A 17,817-nucleotide genomic window follows, 5' to 3' on the forward strand; every position below is an offset into this window, starting at 1 on the left:
AAGTTCTGGGACACTGTAAAGTCCATGGAGAATAAGAGCACCTCCTCCCAGCTGCCCACTGCTCTGAGGCTAGGAAACATTGTCAACACCGATAAATCCATTATAATTGAGAATTTCAATAACCATTTCTCTACGGCTGGCCATGCTTTCCAAATGGCTACCCCTACCCCGGTCAACTGCCCGGCACCCTCCACAGCAACCCGCCAAAGCCCCCACCATTTCTCCTTTACCCAAATCCAGATAGCCGATGTTCTGAAAGAGCTGCAAAATCTGGACCCCTACAAATCAGCCGGGCTAGACAATCTGGACCCTCTCTTTCTAAAATGATCTGCCGAAATTGTTGCAACCCCTATTACTAGCCTGTTCAACCTCTATTTCGTATCGACTGAGATTCCCAAAGATTGGAAAGCTGCCGCGATCATCCCCCTCTTCAAAGGGGGTGACACTCTAGACCCAAACTGCTACAGACCTATATCTATACTACCCTGTCTTTCTAAGGTCTTCCAAAGCCAAGTTAACAAACAGATTACTGACCATTTCGAATCCCACCATACCTTCTCCGCTATGCAATCTGGTTTCAGAGCTGGTCATGGGTGCACCTCAGCCACGCTCAAGGTTCTAAACGACATCATAAGAGACATTACTGTGCAGCCGTATTCATCGACCTGGCCAAGGCTTTCGACTCTGTCAAAACAACATTCTTGTTGGCAGACTCGACAGCCTTGGTTTCTCAAATGATTGCCTCGCCTGGTTTACCAACTACTTCTCTGATAGAGTTCAGTGTGTCAAATCGGAGGGCCTGTTGTCTGGACCTCTGACAGTCTCTATGGGTGTGCCACAGGGTTAAATTCTCGGGCTGACTCTCTTTTCTGTATATATCAATGATGTTGCTCTTGCTGCTGGTGATTCTCTGATCCACCTCTACGCAGACGACACCATTCTGTATACTTCTGGCCCCTCCTTGGACACTGTGTTAACTAACCTCCAGACGAGCTTCAATGCCATACAACTCTCCTTCCGTGGCCTCCAACTGCTCTTAAACGCAAGTAAAACTAAATGCATGCTTTTCAATCGATCGCTGCCCGCACCTGCTCGCCCGTCCATCACTACTCTGGACGGTTCTGACTTAGAATACGTGGACAACTACAAATAGCTGGGTGTCTGGTTAGACTGTAAACTCTCCTTCCAGACTCACATTAAGCATCTCCAATCCAAAGTTAAATCTAGAATCGGCTTCCTATATCGCAACAAAGCATCCTTCACTCATGCTGCCAAACATACCCTCGTAAAACTGACCATCCTATCGATCCTCGACTTTGGTGATGTCATCTATAAAATAGCCTCCAACACTCTACTCAACAAACTGGATGCAGTCTATCACAGTGCCATCCGTTTTGTCACCAAAGCCCCATACACTACCCACCATTGTGACCTGTACGCTCTCGTTGGTTGGCCCTCGCTTCATACTCGTCGCCAAACCCACTGGCTACAAGTTATCTACAAGTCTCTGCTAGGTAAAGCCCCGCCTTATTTCAGCTCACTGGTCACCATAGCAGCACCCACTCGTAGCACGCGCTCCAGCAGGTACAGTATATCTCACTGGTCACCCCCAAAGCCAATTTCTCCTTTGGTCGTCTTTCCTTCCAGTTCTCTGCTGCCCATGACTAGAACGAATTGCAAAAATCTCTGAAGCTGGAGACTCACATCTCCCTCACTAGCTTTAAGCACCAGCTGTCAGAGCAGTTTACAGTTCACTGCACCTGTACTTAGCCTATCTGTAAACAGCCTATCTACCTACCTCATCCCCATACTGGTATTTATTTATTTATTTTGCTCCTTTGCACCCCAGTATCTCTACCTGCACATTCATCTTCTGCCGATCTACCATTCCAGTGTTTAATTGCTATATTGTAATTACTTCGCCACCATGGCCTATTTATTTCCTTAACTTACCTCATTTGCACTCACTGTATATAGACTTTTTGTTGTGTATTATTGACTGTATGTTTTGTTTATTCCATGTGTAACTCTGTGTTGTTGTATGTGTCGAATTGCTACGCTTTATCTTGGCAAGGTCGCAGTTGCAAATGAGAACTTGTTCTCAACTAGCTTACCTGGTTAAATAAAGGTGAAATAAAATAAATGAAATACAAATAAATTGACTGCCTGTTTGTGTCTTGCTTGTTTGATATGCGGTGTAGGCTCAGTGGCGACCCGTCATTCAGGGCAGGTGTTCTGAGCCCCACCTGTTCAGCAAAGAAAATACAAAAATTCAAGCCCCTTGGGTGCTGCCAACGTCACATTAGAAGTGCACGCGTGATGGGGTAATACCAGAGCAAACAACAACTGCTTTGTGCAGATTCACTTTATTTCATATCGAGATTTTTTCAGAGCAATTTATTTTACACAACCAGACTATGATAACCCAAATGGCGCCCTATTCCATACTGCACTACTTTTGACCAGCGCCCATATGGCTCTGGTCAAATGAACTGTACTATGCAGAGAATAGGGTCCCATTAGGGATGAATAGCCTTCAGCACTGATTTTTGTTTTTAATCGTTGAAGGAAAAAATATTCAGGGTGTATTGGTATGGTACAGGCATGTTGCAACATCTTGTTAGGTTGACATTTGGGTTTGGAAAATCCTTCTAGTACAATAATTGTCATCTGGAAAACTCAGAAATGTCAAATCACAATTACAAGTTTATTTGCAGCAGAATTCTCTATGAGAACCAGCACTGTGTACTGATAAACTGATCCATGCAATAATAGGCCAATTGCCTGGTAGACAAACAAACACACACTAACCATGGTGATTTAGGCTTATTTTAAAAACGGCAGATGACCACCCATTGTTAATCACTTTCAAAGACAAAATTCAATTTGTAAGGTATTTTTGTTGTGCACACAAAAGCTATGTTCTTTGCTAAGCTAGACCTTGCATACACAAATATACTCACTCATTCAGAGGGGTTGGGTTAAATGCAGAAGACACATTTCAGTTGAATGCATTCAGTTGTGCAACTGATTAGATATCCCCCCTTTCCCCTTTCATTAACACAGACTGACAGAAATTCAAACTCACAATAACAATTTTCTGAATGTTAATAATAAGTCTCCTGTTCCACCCAACCTATAAAACAGAAAGAAAGAGAACAGTCAGACACGATTATGACTATATTAGACAACGTCATTATGTCCCATTATCTCTTCATCTGTGATTCAATATGAAAAGGCCTTTTAACTCAGTGACTCGCTGATCTCCAGCACATCAATCTGATTATTAACATGACTAATTAACATGAGCGATTAACTGTCACGATAAATGCATTTTTTTGAATATTTTTGTCTCAGTGACAGACAACCAGCATCTTCTGTGTCACATATTCTATGTCACCCTAAGTATTTTTTTATCAGTGGTGGGAAAAGTACCCAATTGTCATACTTGAGTAAAAGATACCTTGATAAAAAATGATTCATGCAAAAGTGAAAATCACCTAGTAAAATACTACTTGAGTAAAAGTCTCAAGGTATTTGGTTTTAAGTATACTTAAGTATAAAAAGAAAAAGCAATTGGTAAAATGTACTTAAATATCAAAAGATAAAGACAAATTCCTTATATTAAGCAAACCAGACGGCACCATTTTCTTTTTTTATGTATTTACGGAGAGCCAAGGGCACACTCAGACATCATTTACAAATGAAGCATGTGTGTTTCGTGAATCTGCCAGATCAGCGGCAGTAGGGATGACCAGGGAGGTTCTCTTGATAAGTGCATGAATTGGACCATTTTCCTGTCCTGCTAAGCATTGAAAATGTAACGAGTAATTTAGGTGCCAGGGAAATTGTATGGAGTAAAAAGTAGTTTAATTTCAATAGGAATGTAGTAAAGCAAAGTACAGATACCCCCCCCAAAATGTAGTACTTTAAAGTATTTTTACTTAAATACTTTACACCACTGCTTTTTTATCACCTATGTGTCACTCTGTTACTCTATGTCACCCACCTCCAGGACACCTCCTGATGATGAGCTTGCGGATCTCATCATAGATGAAGATGAGTACACTGTATGGGAGGGCACAGAACCACCAGGAGACCCTGAAGGAGTGAGAAAGAGAGAGGGATTAAGCAAAACAAGGGAAGGGTAGTTTGTGTAGTTCATTAAAAAATCCAGCCTGGTCTCATAGACTAGACGTAACATAGTAAACGCAAATCCAGGACCACATTAGCATTTTAGAAAGTTTGCAACTACTTACTACTTTTTAGATACTTTGCAATTACTTAGCATGTTAGCTAACCCTTCCCATAACCCTAACCTTAACCCTTTAACCTATCTCCTAACCTTAAAACTAACCTTAACCCCTTACCATAACACCTAGCTAACGTTAGCCACCTAGTTAACATTAGCCACAAGAAATTGGAATTGGTAACATATTGTACAAATTGCAATTCGTAACACATTGTAAGAAGTCCAGGTTGAAAATCCATGCAGATTCACCCTCCGAATCATTGGGGTGACACGAGGATGTGATGAGGGTGTGACTAGAACATTTGTGGGACATGTTTTGGAGGTGTTGAGGCTGGTGATTATAGAGTGGAGACGTGTGTGGTACATTGTAAAATCCATGTGAGAAAGTGTGATATGAGAAAGGCGCATGAGTGACTTAGTAGTTTTGGGGTAGAATGTAAACGGGGGTGTTGGGGATATGATGTCATTATTTTTAGGTAGGTTGGAGAATATGTTGTCTAGTACTGACTTCAAGGGGTACATGCGGAGGGCGATGTCCATTCCTGGGCAGTAGGACAGGAAGGCAGCCAGAGCAGTCTCAGCAAACAGGCCAAAGATCAGGATACGATTCCTGTTAAGGAAATGGGGATGGCACATGTGAATACAGGAAAGAGTACGACAAGAAAAGGGGACCACTTTTTACATAGGCCTTCTACTTATACAAAGTAAAACATCCTCTCTTTCATTGGGTGTCTCCCAAATGGCACCCTATTCCCTATATAGTGCACTACTTTTGACCAGAGTCATTTGGGCCCTGATCAAGAGTAGTGCATTATATGGGGGATTAGGGTGTCATTTGAGACGCATCCTTTTCCACTTACTTCATGCCCTGCTGGAAGACAGAGTTCCTCCTGGTCTTGCAGATAACCAGATCAGCCCATTGCACCACCACGATGCTCGCAAAGAACGAGGTATGACAGGTGAACTCAATTACCTTTCGCTGCTCATAGGTCTGCAAAAGGAAACACGTCTTACACGTCTTAAACCTGTCGTAGTCAAGAAAAGGAACAACTCCAGCACACAGGTCATTTTGATGCTTCCAACAATTTAGATCCATTCAATTGTTGGTAAGCATCCAAATTACTGGTGTGCTGGAATTTTTCTTTTTCAACCATGACCACAAATTTTCTCCATGCACCTGGTAGTACAACAAGGTGTGCAAGTTTACTTAAAAAATAAACTGTTGTAGTAACTTGTGATGGCTCTGCTTAAAATATAGCTACTGACTGCATGGACCTTTAACCATTCGCTCCAATCTGTATGTGTTATGTGTGTTAAACCCTCTCATTCTCACCCACTGCTGTCCATAGCTGTCTTCCACCTCATTGTTTGCACGGTCATCCCAGTTCAGACGGATGCCAAGGAGGGTCCCTGGCCAGAAACCATTCTCAGCCAGGATCACAAAGTAGGTGAAGAAACCTGCTATGGCCTGGATCATACCTGGAGAGAGAGAGACAAGTCCATCAGCACAATATACACTGAGTGTACAAAACATGACATAGACTGACCAGGTGAATCAAGTGAAAGCTATGATCCTTTATTGATGTCGCTTGTTAAAACCTGTTAAGGATATGGCAGACATACGCCCCCTTTGGAGAGATTGGGTACCCCTAGTAAACTGGAAAAAAAATCTGTCAAAAATTGCTAATATATGCAAATAAAAATTATTATTGGATAGAAAACACTCTAAAGATTCTAAAACCGTTGGAATTATGTCTGTAAGTATAGCAGAACTCACAGGGCAGGCATTCTTCCAAACTAGTTTTTGTGGCCATGAAAGTTGGAGCAACTTTGACGTCATGGCCCCCACCCTTCCCAACCAGCTATGATTCTGGGGACACTTTCATGACAACTTATCCGGACCAGAGGACGTTTTGGGTGCATTTCAGCTGATGTTATTAGCAGTAGCTAATACAAAGACGCAAGACTTGAAACCAAACGATGTATTGGGTAAGTATGAAGCCTTCCAGAACATTCTGAACGAAGACCATCGAAGGTAAGGGAATATTTATGCTTAAATCTGTGTTTCTGTTGACTCCAACATTACGTGGAAATGTAGCTTGGAACTGAGCGCTGTCTCAGCATATGGAATAGTGTGCGATTTCTGTAACGTTAAAAATAAATCTAACACAGCGGTTGCATAAAGAAGCAGTGTATCTTTCTAACTATATGTAGAACATGTATATTTAGTCAAAGTTTATGATGTCTATTTACGTTATCTTGCCGCGCTACATAGATTTCCTGCGGGCATTTTTGAGTAATTTCTGAAGGTGAACTCACTGTAAATGGACATTTATGGATATAAATGGCATATTATTGAAAAAATATATATATGTACTGTGTAATATGTCATATTACTGTCATCTGATGAAGATTTTCAAAAGGTTAGTGAGCGATTTATTTTTTAATCCTGCGTTTGTTGATTGCATGTTTTGGCTATTGAAATGAGCTGTGTCTGGTGGTGGTTTTACATATATATGTGCTATGTTTTCGCCGTAAAACATTTTAGAAATCTGACTTGCTGGCTAGATGAACAAGGTGTTTATCTTTCATTTGAGCTATTGGACTTGTTAATGTGTGGAGGTTAAATATTTTTAAGAATATTTTTGCGTTCCATGCGCCACCGTTTCAGCTGAACGTGGGAGGGTTGATTCCCAATTGGGAACCAGTATCGTAGACAGGTTAAATCCACCTCAATCAGCGTAGATGAAGGGGAGAAGACAGATTAAAACTATTTTTGGATAGGGGGCAGCATTTTCACTTTTGGATGAATAGCGTGCCCAGAGTGAACTGCCTCCTACTCTGTTCCAGAGGCTAATATATGCATATTATTATTAGTATTGGATAGAAACACTCTGAAGTTTCTAAAACTGTTTCAATGATGTCTGTGAATATAACAGAACTCATAAGGCAGGCAAAAACCTGAGAAAAATCCAACCAGGAAGTGAACATCTGAGATTTGTAGTTTTTCAAAGCTTGGCCTACCGAATACACATTGAGATATGGATAAAGTTGCACTTCCTACGGCTTCCACTAGATGTCAACTGTATTTAGAAACTTGAATGAGGATTCTACAATAAAAGAGGGGCTCATGAGACCTCTTTGAGTCAGTGGTCTGGCAGAGTGCCTTGGTCTCATGACGCGCACTCCCGACAGAGTTACCTCTCAGTGCTTTTCTTCAGACAAAGGAATTCTCCGGTTGGAACATTATTGATGTTTTATGTTAAAAACGTCCTAAAGATTGATTCATGTTTCTAAAGGACTGTAATGGAACTTTTTGAGTTTTTGTCTGGTTGAAGTGCCTGCGCCTCAAGAAGATGGATTACTGGGCTGAACACGCTAACAACAAGTGGCTATTTGGACATAAATTATGGACTTTATGAAACTTTATGGAACAAATTAGTAATTTATTGTCGAACTGGGATTCCTAGGAGTGCCTTCAGATGAAGATCATCAAAGGTAAGTGAATATTTATGGTGTTGTTTCTAACTTCTGTTGACTCCAATACGGCGGATATTCCTCTGGCTGTTTTGGGTTCTGAGCGCCGTTCTCAGATTATGCTTTTTCCGTAAAGTTTTTTTGAAATCTGACACAGGGGTTGCATCAAGGAGAAGTCTATCTTTAATTCTGTGAATAACTGAGTCTGTTTAAACTGAGATGTTTGGATATAAATATGCACATTATCGAACAAAACACATGTATTGTGTAACATGATGTCCTATGAGTGTCATCTGATGAAAATCATCAAAGGTTAGTGATTCATTTTATCTACATTTCTGCTTTTTGTGACTCCTCTCTTTGGCTGGAAAAATGGCTGTGTTTTTTTTACTTGGTCATGACCTAACATAATCATATGTTGAGCTTTCGCTGTAAAGCATTTTTGAAATCGGACACGATGGGTAGATTAACAAGATGTTTATCTTTCATTTGCTGTATTGGACTTGATAATGTGTGAAAGTTACATACAGTGCCTTGCGAAAGTATTCGGCCCCCTTGAACTTTGCGACCTTTTGCCACATTTCAGGCTTCAAACATAAAGATATAAAACTGTATTTTTTTGTGAAGAATCAACAACAAGTGGGACACAATCATGAAGTGGAACAACATTTATTGGATATTTCAAACTTTTTTAACAAATCAAAAACTGAAAAATTGGGCGTGCAAAATTATTCAGCCCCTTTACTTTCAGTGCAGCAAACTCTCTCCAGAAGTTCAGTGAGGATCTCTGAATGATCCAATGTTGACCTAAATGACTAATGATGATAAATACAATCCACCTGTGTGTAATCAAGTCTCCGTATAAATGCACCTGCACTGTGGTAGTCTCAGAGGTCCGTTAAAAGCGCAGAGAGCATCATGAAGAACAAGGAACACACCAGGCAGGTCCGAGATACTGTTGTGAAGAAGTTTAAAGCCGGATTTGGATACAAAAAGATTTCCCAAGCTTTAAACATCCCAAGGAGCACTGTGCAAGCGATAATATTGAAATGGAAGGAGTATCAGACCACTGCAAATCTACCAAGACCTGGCCGTCCCTCTAAACTTTCAGCTCATACAAGGAGAAGACTGATCAGAGATGCAGCCAAGAGGCCCATGATCACTCTGGATGAACTGCAGAGATCTACAGCTGAGGTGAGAGACTCTGTCCATAGGACAACAATCAGTCGTATATTGCACAAATCTGGCCTTTATGGAAGAGTGGCAAGAAGAAAGCTATTTCTTAAAGATATCCATAAAAAGTGTTGTTTAAAGTTTGCCACAAGCCACCTGGGAGACACATCAAACATGTGGAAGAAGGTGCTCTGGTCAGATGAAACCAAAATTGAACTTTTTGGCAACAATGCAAAACGTTATGTTTGGCGTAAAAGCAACACAGCTCATCACACTGAACACACCATCCCCACTGTCAAACATGGTGGTGGCAGCATCATGGTTTGAGCCTGCTTTTCTTCAGCAGGGACAGGGAAGATGGTTAAAATTGATGGGAAGATGGATGGAGCCAAATACAGGACCATTCTGGAAGAAAACCTGATGGAGTCTGCAAAAGACCTGAGACTGGGACGGAGATTTGTCTTCCAACAAGACAATGATCCAAAACATAAAGCAAAATCTGCAATGGAATGGTTCAAAAATAAACATATCCAGGTGTTAGAATGGCCAAGTCAAAGTCCAGACCTGAATCCAATCGAGAATCTGTGGAAAGAACTGAAAACTGCTGTTCACAAATGCTTTCCATCCAACCTCACTGAGCTCGAGCTGTTTTGCAAGGAGGAATGGGAAAAAATGTCAGTCTCTCGATGTGCAAAACTGATAGAGACATACACCAAGCGACTTACAGCTGTAATCGCAGCAAAAGGTGGCGCTACAAAGTATTAACTTAAGGGGGCTGAATAATTTTGCACGCCCAATTTTTCCGTTTTTGATTTGTTAAAAAAGTTTGAAATATCTAATAAATGTCGTTCCACTTCATGATTGTGTCCCACTTGTTGTTGATTCTTCACAAAAACATACAGTTGTATATCTTTATGTTTGAAGCCTGAAATGTGGCAAAAGGTCGCAAAGTTCAAGGGGGCCGAATACTTTCGCAAGGCACTGTATTTTGGAAAAATATTTTTGAATTTCGCGCGCTGCCTTTTCAGCGGAATGTTGTGCAAGGGTTCCACTAGTGGAACGCCTGCCCTAGAAATGTTAAAGAAGGATTTTTAAGCCTTGTGAATGGGAAAGACAAAAGGTTTAAGTGCCTTTGAACAGGGTATGGTAGTATGTGCCAGGCGCACCGGTTTGAGTGTATCAATAACTGCAACGCTGCTGGGATTTTCACACTCAACAGTTTCCTGTGTGTATCAAGAAGGGTCCACCACCCAAAGGACATCCAGCCAACTTGACACAACTGTGGGAAGCATTGGAGTCAACATGGGTCAGTATTCCTGTGTATCGCTTTCGACATCTTGTAGATTCCATGTCCTGACGAATTGAGGCAAAAAGGAAAGCAACTCAAGCAACTCAGGGCAAAAAGGAAAGCAACTCAATATTAGGAAGGTGTTCCTAATGTTTTGTACACCCAATGTAACTTTCAATAACTTCAATGAATAACAGAGGGTAAAAAGGCAATCTGCACATCTCAAATGGCACCCTATTCACTATCTAGTGCACTATTTTTGACCAGGGCCTGTGATAGGGTGCCATTTGGGACACAGACCCATGGATGAGTTGCAAGTGGAGGAGGTATTCTGACCTATCTGTCCGTAGGCCATGCTGATCAGTCTGTCGTTCACCAGCTTGTCCGTCTTTGGGCACCGGGGCTGACGCTTCATGATGTCACTCTCAGCCGTCTCATAGGCCAATGAGATAGCAGGAACCTGGACGCAGACGGGAGAGGAGAGAAAGAGAGAGGGAGAGAAAGAGACAGAGAGGAGTGTGAGAGAATGTATGACAGACAGAACAATGTGATAAAGATATACCTAGTAAACAAGCCCACATTGACACGATTTTAGCCCAATGCGGGCTAAAATATTGGCCCTGTGTAGGCTGCCGATGCACAATTTATTTATTTATAATTTATTTGTGACACTTTCCATTCAATGCACAAAGTGCATAATTTACAAGCCTTACAGGTATTTAAGAAATGTGATACATTGCATCAGTAAGACAAGAAAAACTGTTACGTTTCTCATATATCACATATTTAAGTATTTTTACAGATGTCATCATTGGCATTGTACAAGATCACCAATATTTGGGCATCACTCAACAGATCCCTTAAACTGTAGTGACACTCAGTAACGGTTGCACCAAAATAACTATGTGCAAACCACACCCCCAAATATTTGAATGAGCGCCGCCTCTAGCTGGACTTGGTGTGCGCTAGCCTGTGCTGGACATGGTGTGGGATATCCTGTGCTGGACTTGGTGTGGGCTATTCTGTGCTGGACTTGGTGTGGGCTATCCTGTGCTGGACTTGGTGTGGGCTAGCCTGTGCTGGACTTGGTGTGGGCTAGCCCGTGCTGGACTTGGTATGGGCTAGCCTGTGCTGTACTTGGCGGGGGCTAGCCCGTGCTGGGCTTGGCATGGGCTAGCCCGTGCTGGACTTGGTGTGGGCTAGCTGCTGTTGGACTTGGTATGGGCTAGCCCGTGCTGGACTTGGTGTGGGCTAGCTGCTGTTGGACTTGGTATGGGTTAGTCCATGCTGGGCTTGGTATGGGCTAGCCTGTGCTGGGCTTGGTGTGGGCTAGCTGCTGTTGGACTTGGTATGGGTTAGTCCATGCTGGGCTTGGTATGGGCTAGCCTGTGCTGGGCTTGGTGTGGGCTAGCTGCTGTTGGACTTGGTATGGGCTAGCCCTTGCTGGACTTGGTGTGGGCTAGCCTGTGTTGGGCTGGTGTGGGCTTGGTGTAGGCTAGCCCATGCCCACCTTGCCCACTGAATATTCACATGAGGCCAATGGGGTCATGTTCGCTGGGTAGGTTCCATAATAAAAAAGCCCTGACTATTGGTTGAAGGTTTTACCAGTAAACAGGGTTGGGAAGTAACAGATTACATGTAAGGGATTACAAAAAACAGTAACTGTAATCCGTTCCGTTACCAGCAAAAATATTGTAATCAGATTACAGATACTTTTGAAAAACTAGATGATTACTTCAAAGATCACTTTTAAATTGAGAAAGGATGTTTGTGAGAAAAATAAATATTGACACTTCTCTGTTTTCTCAGTGACATTCAAATCAGCATTGAAAAAAGGCACAAGTTTAAATTTGTTCCACCTGAGTGAGTCTGACCACAAGTCAGAGACCACTATGATGACACACCAAATGTGTTTGATGGATCGCAGGAATAGGCTTTTGTAGGCTACAGTCCAAGCTATGTCTTCCAATGGTGCAAATGCTGTCAGCATCCAAAGATGATCCAATTTGAATAAACTCTTGGAGGTAAGGATGACAGCAGTGGTGTAGTCTACGGCAATACGGATATCACTTATTATTGATATCTACATAGCGCATTGATGTGAATCACACTGCTGCTCTCTCATTTAGCTATTTGCGCCTCACGGATTGTGGTTGTTGTGGATGGCTGTTCACAAATCTAAATGTGTATTTGAACCCAATAAAGGTTGAATTCAAGAAGTTTAGGCTGCCTACCAACCATTGTTTTTGAAACCAGTGGACAGCCAGTGAAAAATGTGCTCTTGCAACAGCTGCATAGTGCGGATCCCAGCCTATGGAGTAAAGGTGGGGCTTTTATTGCTCAATATAATAATAATCCATAGGCCTAATGGAAGCATGCTCAAACTCACACACTTTTAGGGGCAAAGGGGCAATCTGTAGTTAATACATCCATTTTTGGACTTATATATATCTCCATTGATTCTTGAAGAATATAACTTATAAATGCCTCATGAGCTTAGTTCAACTGTCACACTCCATAGGAACCCAGAATATAAGCTTGTTTTACTCCGATGTTTGTGAACAATGTAAATGTCTATTAATCTGAGAGGGGTTACATTTCTCCAGGCCCATCCCGCAGCCTTTTACCAAAACAGAGCCGGGGTGCCGTTTTGTTATTGTTTCATCTGTGGATTTGCCCTTTAAACAGCTGCGTAACTTATTAGCCAGCCCTACTCTGTTTAGGATTTTTCTGTCATGGAGGACTGATTGGACCCATTGATTCGAGTTGAAAAATTGTATTACCCAAACTCACTATCTCACTAAGTCAAAGTGTCACCAACTAAAATGTAAACAATAGGCCTATAGCAAATGCAGCATATGGCATTCATTTTTTCACATGTAAATAGCACTTTCAGTAGTGGTCAAAGCATGCCATTCCATGAGCGCAGCATTTATTTTTCAACTCGAATCAATGAGTCCAATTAGTCCTCCATGACAGAAAAATCCTAAACAACAGAGTAGGGCTGGCTAATAAGTCCTTAGTTTTGGGGTTATGCTCATGTAAAACAATATGGCTAATCTATACTTCCATATTTCCAAGTCCTATTCTTGAAGATCAAGGGGTATAACATTTATTGGAATGACTGGAATTCTGCTAGACTTTGGTTTTTAATGTAAAGAGAAAATGTAATTGTATATGTAGTAGAGAGCGATGGGTTAGGAGAAGCCTACATAACCAACCCATAAAGTAATGGCCAGCTATGTAAACTTTAACATTGATTTATCCTGCAATAGATGTCGTTCAATTGGTAACAAACATTTTTGTCATCTTCTGATGTCTCTTATGGAGAAAGTAATCTAAAAGTAACTGGATGTAATCAGATTCCGTTATTGAGTTTGGGTAATCCAAAAGTTACATTGCTGACTACAATTTTGGACATGTAACTAGTAACTGTAATGGATTACATTTAGAAAGTAACCTACCCAACCCTGCCAGCAAGGCAACAACAGGGCAATGTGAGTGTTAAGGTGGGAAATGGACTATTGTGAGACCAGAATCCACACAGCAGAGTGGATACAAATCCAGTTTGCTTTGGTGGATTTAGCAGCTTTCATCCTGACCCAGGGCAGGGCAGTGATGAGTAATAGATTGTAAGGTAGTGTATGATCAAGCTAAGAGCATGGCTGGTTGTGACTGTCAAGGAGTAGAGATATGATGAGTCAACATGGCCAGCCATAGAACGGAGAATTTGCTGAAATAGTTGTAATGTTCTTCAGCAGTCAGTTTGTTTGATCTCTTCTGCTGCTGCGAAATAACACTACAACTATTTCAGTGAGTGTGGGTTTAACTTTCATAGTTTCGATGCCTTTTAAACCCTGCACACAAAGACTTTTGATGATGAACTATTGAGTCCAGCATGTCAATTCTTAATTCTATGGCTGGCCATGTTGACTCCTTGACACTCACAGTCACAACCAGCAGTAAAACTGATCCTGGACTAAAAATCACTTTCAATTGAGATTCTACATTGCTTTTTAGTCCAGGACTAAGGATTCATCTGTGTCCGGGCAACCACCCCTAAGGCTGTTTCAGTGCGGGTTTTCCTTTTCCAGTCAGCATGGTAAGTCCTCACCATGTCAGTTCCCAGGTCGATACAGAGGATGGTGACAGTGCCCAGGGGCAGGGGAATACTGGCAATGATGAAGAGGAGGAAGGGGCTGATCTCTGGAATGTTACTGGTCAGAGTGTAGGCAATGGACTTTTTCAAATTATCAAAGATCAGACGGCCTGTTTGGGATTGAAGAAGAACAGATAAATTGATTGACTCATGGTATTTCAATTTTTTTCCACTTTTCTTTGTTTTTCTCTCTTCCTCTTTTTTCCTTCCTTCCATCCTTCCTTACCTTCCTCCACTCCTGTGACGATAGAGGCGAAGTTGTCGTCCAGGAGGATCATGTCAGCAGCCTGCTTGGAGACGTCAGACCCAGCGATCCCCATGGCAACCCCGATATCAGCCTTCTTCAGGGCAGGTGAGTCGTTCACTCCGTCCCCAGTAACCGCAACAATTGCCCCCTAGAACAAGAGAACAAAGGATCATGAAATAAGAAACATTTTAGTTGAATAACAGCTGTGAATTGGAGATAAATGCAGCGTTTATGTTTTTTCGCCTCTGTCAATTTTGGAGCCATTTTCCCATCAAAAACTTTTCTATAGAATAATAGCCCCCCAATATCAAACTCTGAACAGAAGAATAGATTCAGTATTTCTAACTCCAAACCATGCTTTAATTATAGAGTGACTCAAACACACACACACATAAATACACACACACAAATACACACGCTCGCATTCACGCAAGCACACATGCACACACGCACACAGGCGTCCTTTCACCGTTCTCTGGCAGCCCTCTACGATGATGAGTTTCTGCTGAGGTGAGGTGCGGGCGAACACTATCTCAGTGTGGTTCCTGAGCAGGTCATCCAAGTATTCTGCGCTCATGTCCTTCAGGTCCCCCCCGTGCACCACACAGGCCTTGGCATCCCTGGGAGCGAGACACAGGTACAAGCCGACAAAGTCATACGTGAGCGCTCACACACAGATGCACACACACAGGCACGCACACGCATGCGCACACACACACCTGGGGTTGACTTGGCTCAGTGGAATATTCAGCCTTTCAGCGATGTCCTCCACAGTCTCGTTGCCCTCGGAGATGATGCCCACACCTTTAGCGATGGCTTTAGCAGTGATTGGATGGTCGCCTGTCACCATGATAACCTAATAGCACATCATCACAACTATAAGCACACCATATGTCATCGTTACCTGTCACCACATACAACAATCTGTTGTTGTTTTTTGCTCTGTTTTCCTCATTTATGACATTCGTACCTGTGCTAACTTATACAATTTGCCATTTTTTTTGCTTTCTGTTTTTCTCATTTATCATGTCCATGTATGTGTCAACCTATCATTCTGATTGGGCCCAATGAGACAAGTTTAGATGTGTTGGCTGATTGGTTAATTGGTTGTAGGGTTGCAAAATTCCAGTAACTTCCCCAAAATTCCCAGGTTTTCCAGAAATCCCAGTAAAAGGATTCCCAGATTTCCTGCTTATTCCGGGAATGTACCGGGATTTCTGGAAAACCTGGGAATTTTGGGAAAGTTACTGGAATTTTGCGACCTTTCTTGTTTGATGATGCCACTCACCTTAATCCCAGCAGAGCGGCACTTCCCCACAGCGTCGGGCACGGCAGCGCGGGGAGGGTCAATCATGGACATGAGGCCCACAAAACACAGTCCTTCAGTAGGGAAGTTGACATCTTCACAGTCGAAGGTAAACCCCCGAGGGAACTGGGCCGGAGACAGTGGCAAGTGACAGAACCCTGAGGGAGAGAGAGACAACAGACAGGGACTTTTTTTTAAATATCAAGGTTCAAATATTGGACTGTCTCTCCACAACAACGGCGGAATCCTGCCGTAATCCCTGGACCACTACTTCTGATCTTCACAGACAGCTTGCAGCTAGCTAGCTCACAGCCTGCACTCACCGTGGCACCCAGTACCGAAGCTATCCCTGAGGCCCACCTCCCGGCCCACTCAGCTGTTCACCCGAACCCCACTCATACACAGCTAGAGCCCAATACTCCACCGGATCCTTGCTGTAAACTCTGGACCTTGGCACCGGATCACCACTGCTACCGATTGGCTATAGTGGCTAACGCCACTGCCACAAAGCTAGCACCAGTTAGCCGTGAGCCAGGCGCATCTCCCGGCTAGCAAACTTAATTCTACAATACCTCTTTCGCCATCTGGCTTGGATTCTCTGTCGACACGGCGCCCCGCCGCACCACCACGATTGGTCTGCATACGAATACTCCATCCGCTGTGCCTTCAACCGGCCTCCGTCGAAGCAGACGCTTCTACTAACCCCTTGCTACTAACTTTAAACGCCGTGTCGCTAGCGTAGTGGCGGCTTCCCTGTTCCATCTACTACTGCCCTCTGGACACTATGATCACTTGGCTACATAGCTGATGCCTGCTGGACTGTCCATTAATCACGGTACTCCATTCTGTTTATTTATTGTTTATCTGTCGGCCCCAGCCGCGAACTCAGGCTCTGTGTGTAGTTAATCTGACCCGCTCTGCCCAGTCATCGCCATTTTACCTGCTGTTGTTGTGTTAGCTGATTAGCTGTTGTTGTCTCACCTGTTGTTTTAGCTAGCTCTCCCAATCAACACCTGCGATTACTTTATGCCTCGCTATGTTTCTCTCAAATGTCAATATGCCTTGTATACTGTTGTTCAGGTTAGTTATCATTGTTTTAGTTTACAATGGAGCCCCTAGTTTCACTCTTCATACCTCTGATACCTCCTTTGTCCCACCTCCCACACATGCGGTGACCTCACCCATTACAACCAGCATGTCCAGAGATACAACCTCTCTTATCATCACCCAGTACCTGGGCTTACCTCCGCTGTACCCGCACCCCATCATACCCCTGTCTGCGCATTATGCCCTGAATATACTCTACCACGCCCAGAAATCTGCTCCTTTTATTCTTTGTCCCCATCGCTCTAGGCGACTAGTTTTGATAGCCTTTAGCCGCACCCTCATTCTACTCCTCCTCTGTTCCGCGGGTGATGTGGAGGTAAACCCAGGCCCTGCATGTCCCCAGGCACCATAATTTGTTGACTTCTGTGATCGAAAAAGCCTTGGTTTCATGCATGTCAACATCAGAAGCCTCCTCCCTAAGTTTGTTTTACTCACTGCTTTAGCACACTCTGCCAACCCTGATGTCCTCGCTGTTGCTGCCTGCTACCGACCCCCCTCAGCTCCCAGCTGTGCCCTGGACACCATTTGTGAATTGATCGCCCCCCATCTAGCTTCAGAGTTTGTTCTGTTAGGTGACCTAAACTGGGATATGCTTAACACCCCGGCAGTCCTACAATCTAAGCTAGATGCCCTCAATCTCACACAAATCATCAAGGAACCCACCAGGTACAACCCTAAATCTGTATACAAGGGCACCCTCATAGATGTTATCCTGACCAACTGGCCCTCCAAATACACCTCTGTTGTCTTCAATCAGGATCTCAGCGATCACTGCCTCATTGCCTGTATCCACTACGGGTCCGCAGTC

At 43.0% G+C, this 17,817-nt stretch overlaps 1 protein-coding gene across 1 annotated transcript in view; it reads right to left on the reverse strand.

Moving 5' to 3' along the window:
* Positions 1-2,350: 2,350 nt before the first annotated feature.
* The window catches only part of LOC110508325 (sodium/potassium-transporting ATPase subunit alpha-2), a 29,424-nt gene continuing 13,957 nt past the window's right edge, over positions 2,351-17,817 (reverse strand). Inside the window, exons 14-24 of the mRNA XM_036966147.2 lie at positions 15,885-16,060; positions 15,316-15,452; positions 15,066-15,216; positions 14,576-14,744; positions 14,305-14,459; positions 10,527-10,650; positions 5,586-5,731; positions 5,113-5,243; positions 4,761-4,862; positions 4,010-4,101; positions 2,351-3,136 (exon numbers count right to left, since the gene is read on the reverse strand). Coding sequence (XP_036822042.1) covers positions 3,108-3,136; positions 4,010-4,101; positions 4,761-4,862; positions 5,113-5,243; positions 5,586-5,731; positions 10,527-10,650; positions 14,305-14,459; positions 14,576-14,744; positions 15,066-15,216; positions 15,316-15,452; positions 15,885-16,060 — 1,412 coding nt within the window. The 3' untranslated portion in view covers positions 2,351-3,107. The remainder of the gene's footprint in view (positions 3,137-4,009; positions 4,102-4,760; positions 4,863-5,112; positions 5,244-5,585; positions 5,732-10,526; positions 10,651-14,304; positions 14,460-14,575; positions 14,745-15,065; positions 15,217-15,315; positions 15,453-15,884; positions 16,061-17,817) is intronic.

The sequence above is a fragment of the Oncorhynchus mykiss genome, chromosome 28 (assembly GCF_057628025.1).
Source record: "Oncorhynchus mykiss isolate SJ-2025 chromosome 28, ASM5762802v1, whole genome shotgun sequence".
Classification (NCBI taxonomy): Eukaryota; Metazoa; Chordata; class Actinopteri; order Salmoniformes; family Salmonidae; genus Oncorhynchus; species Oncorhynchus mykiss.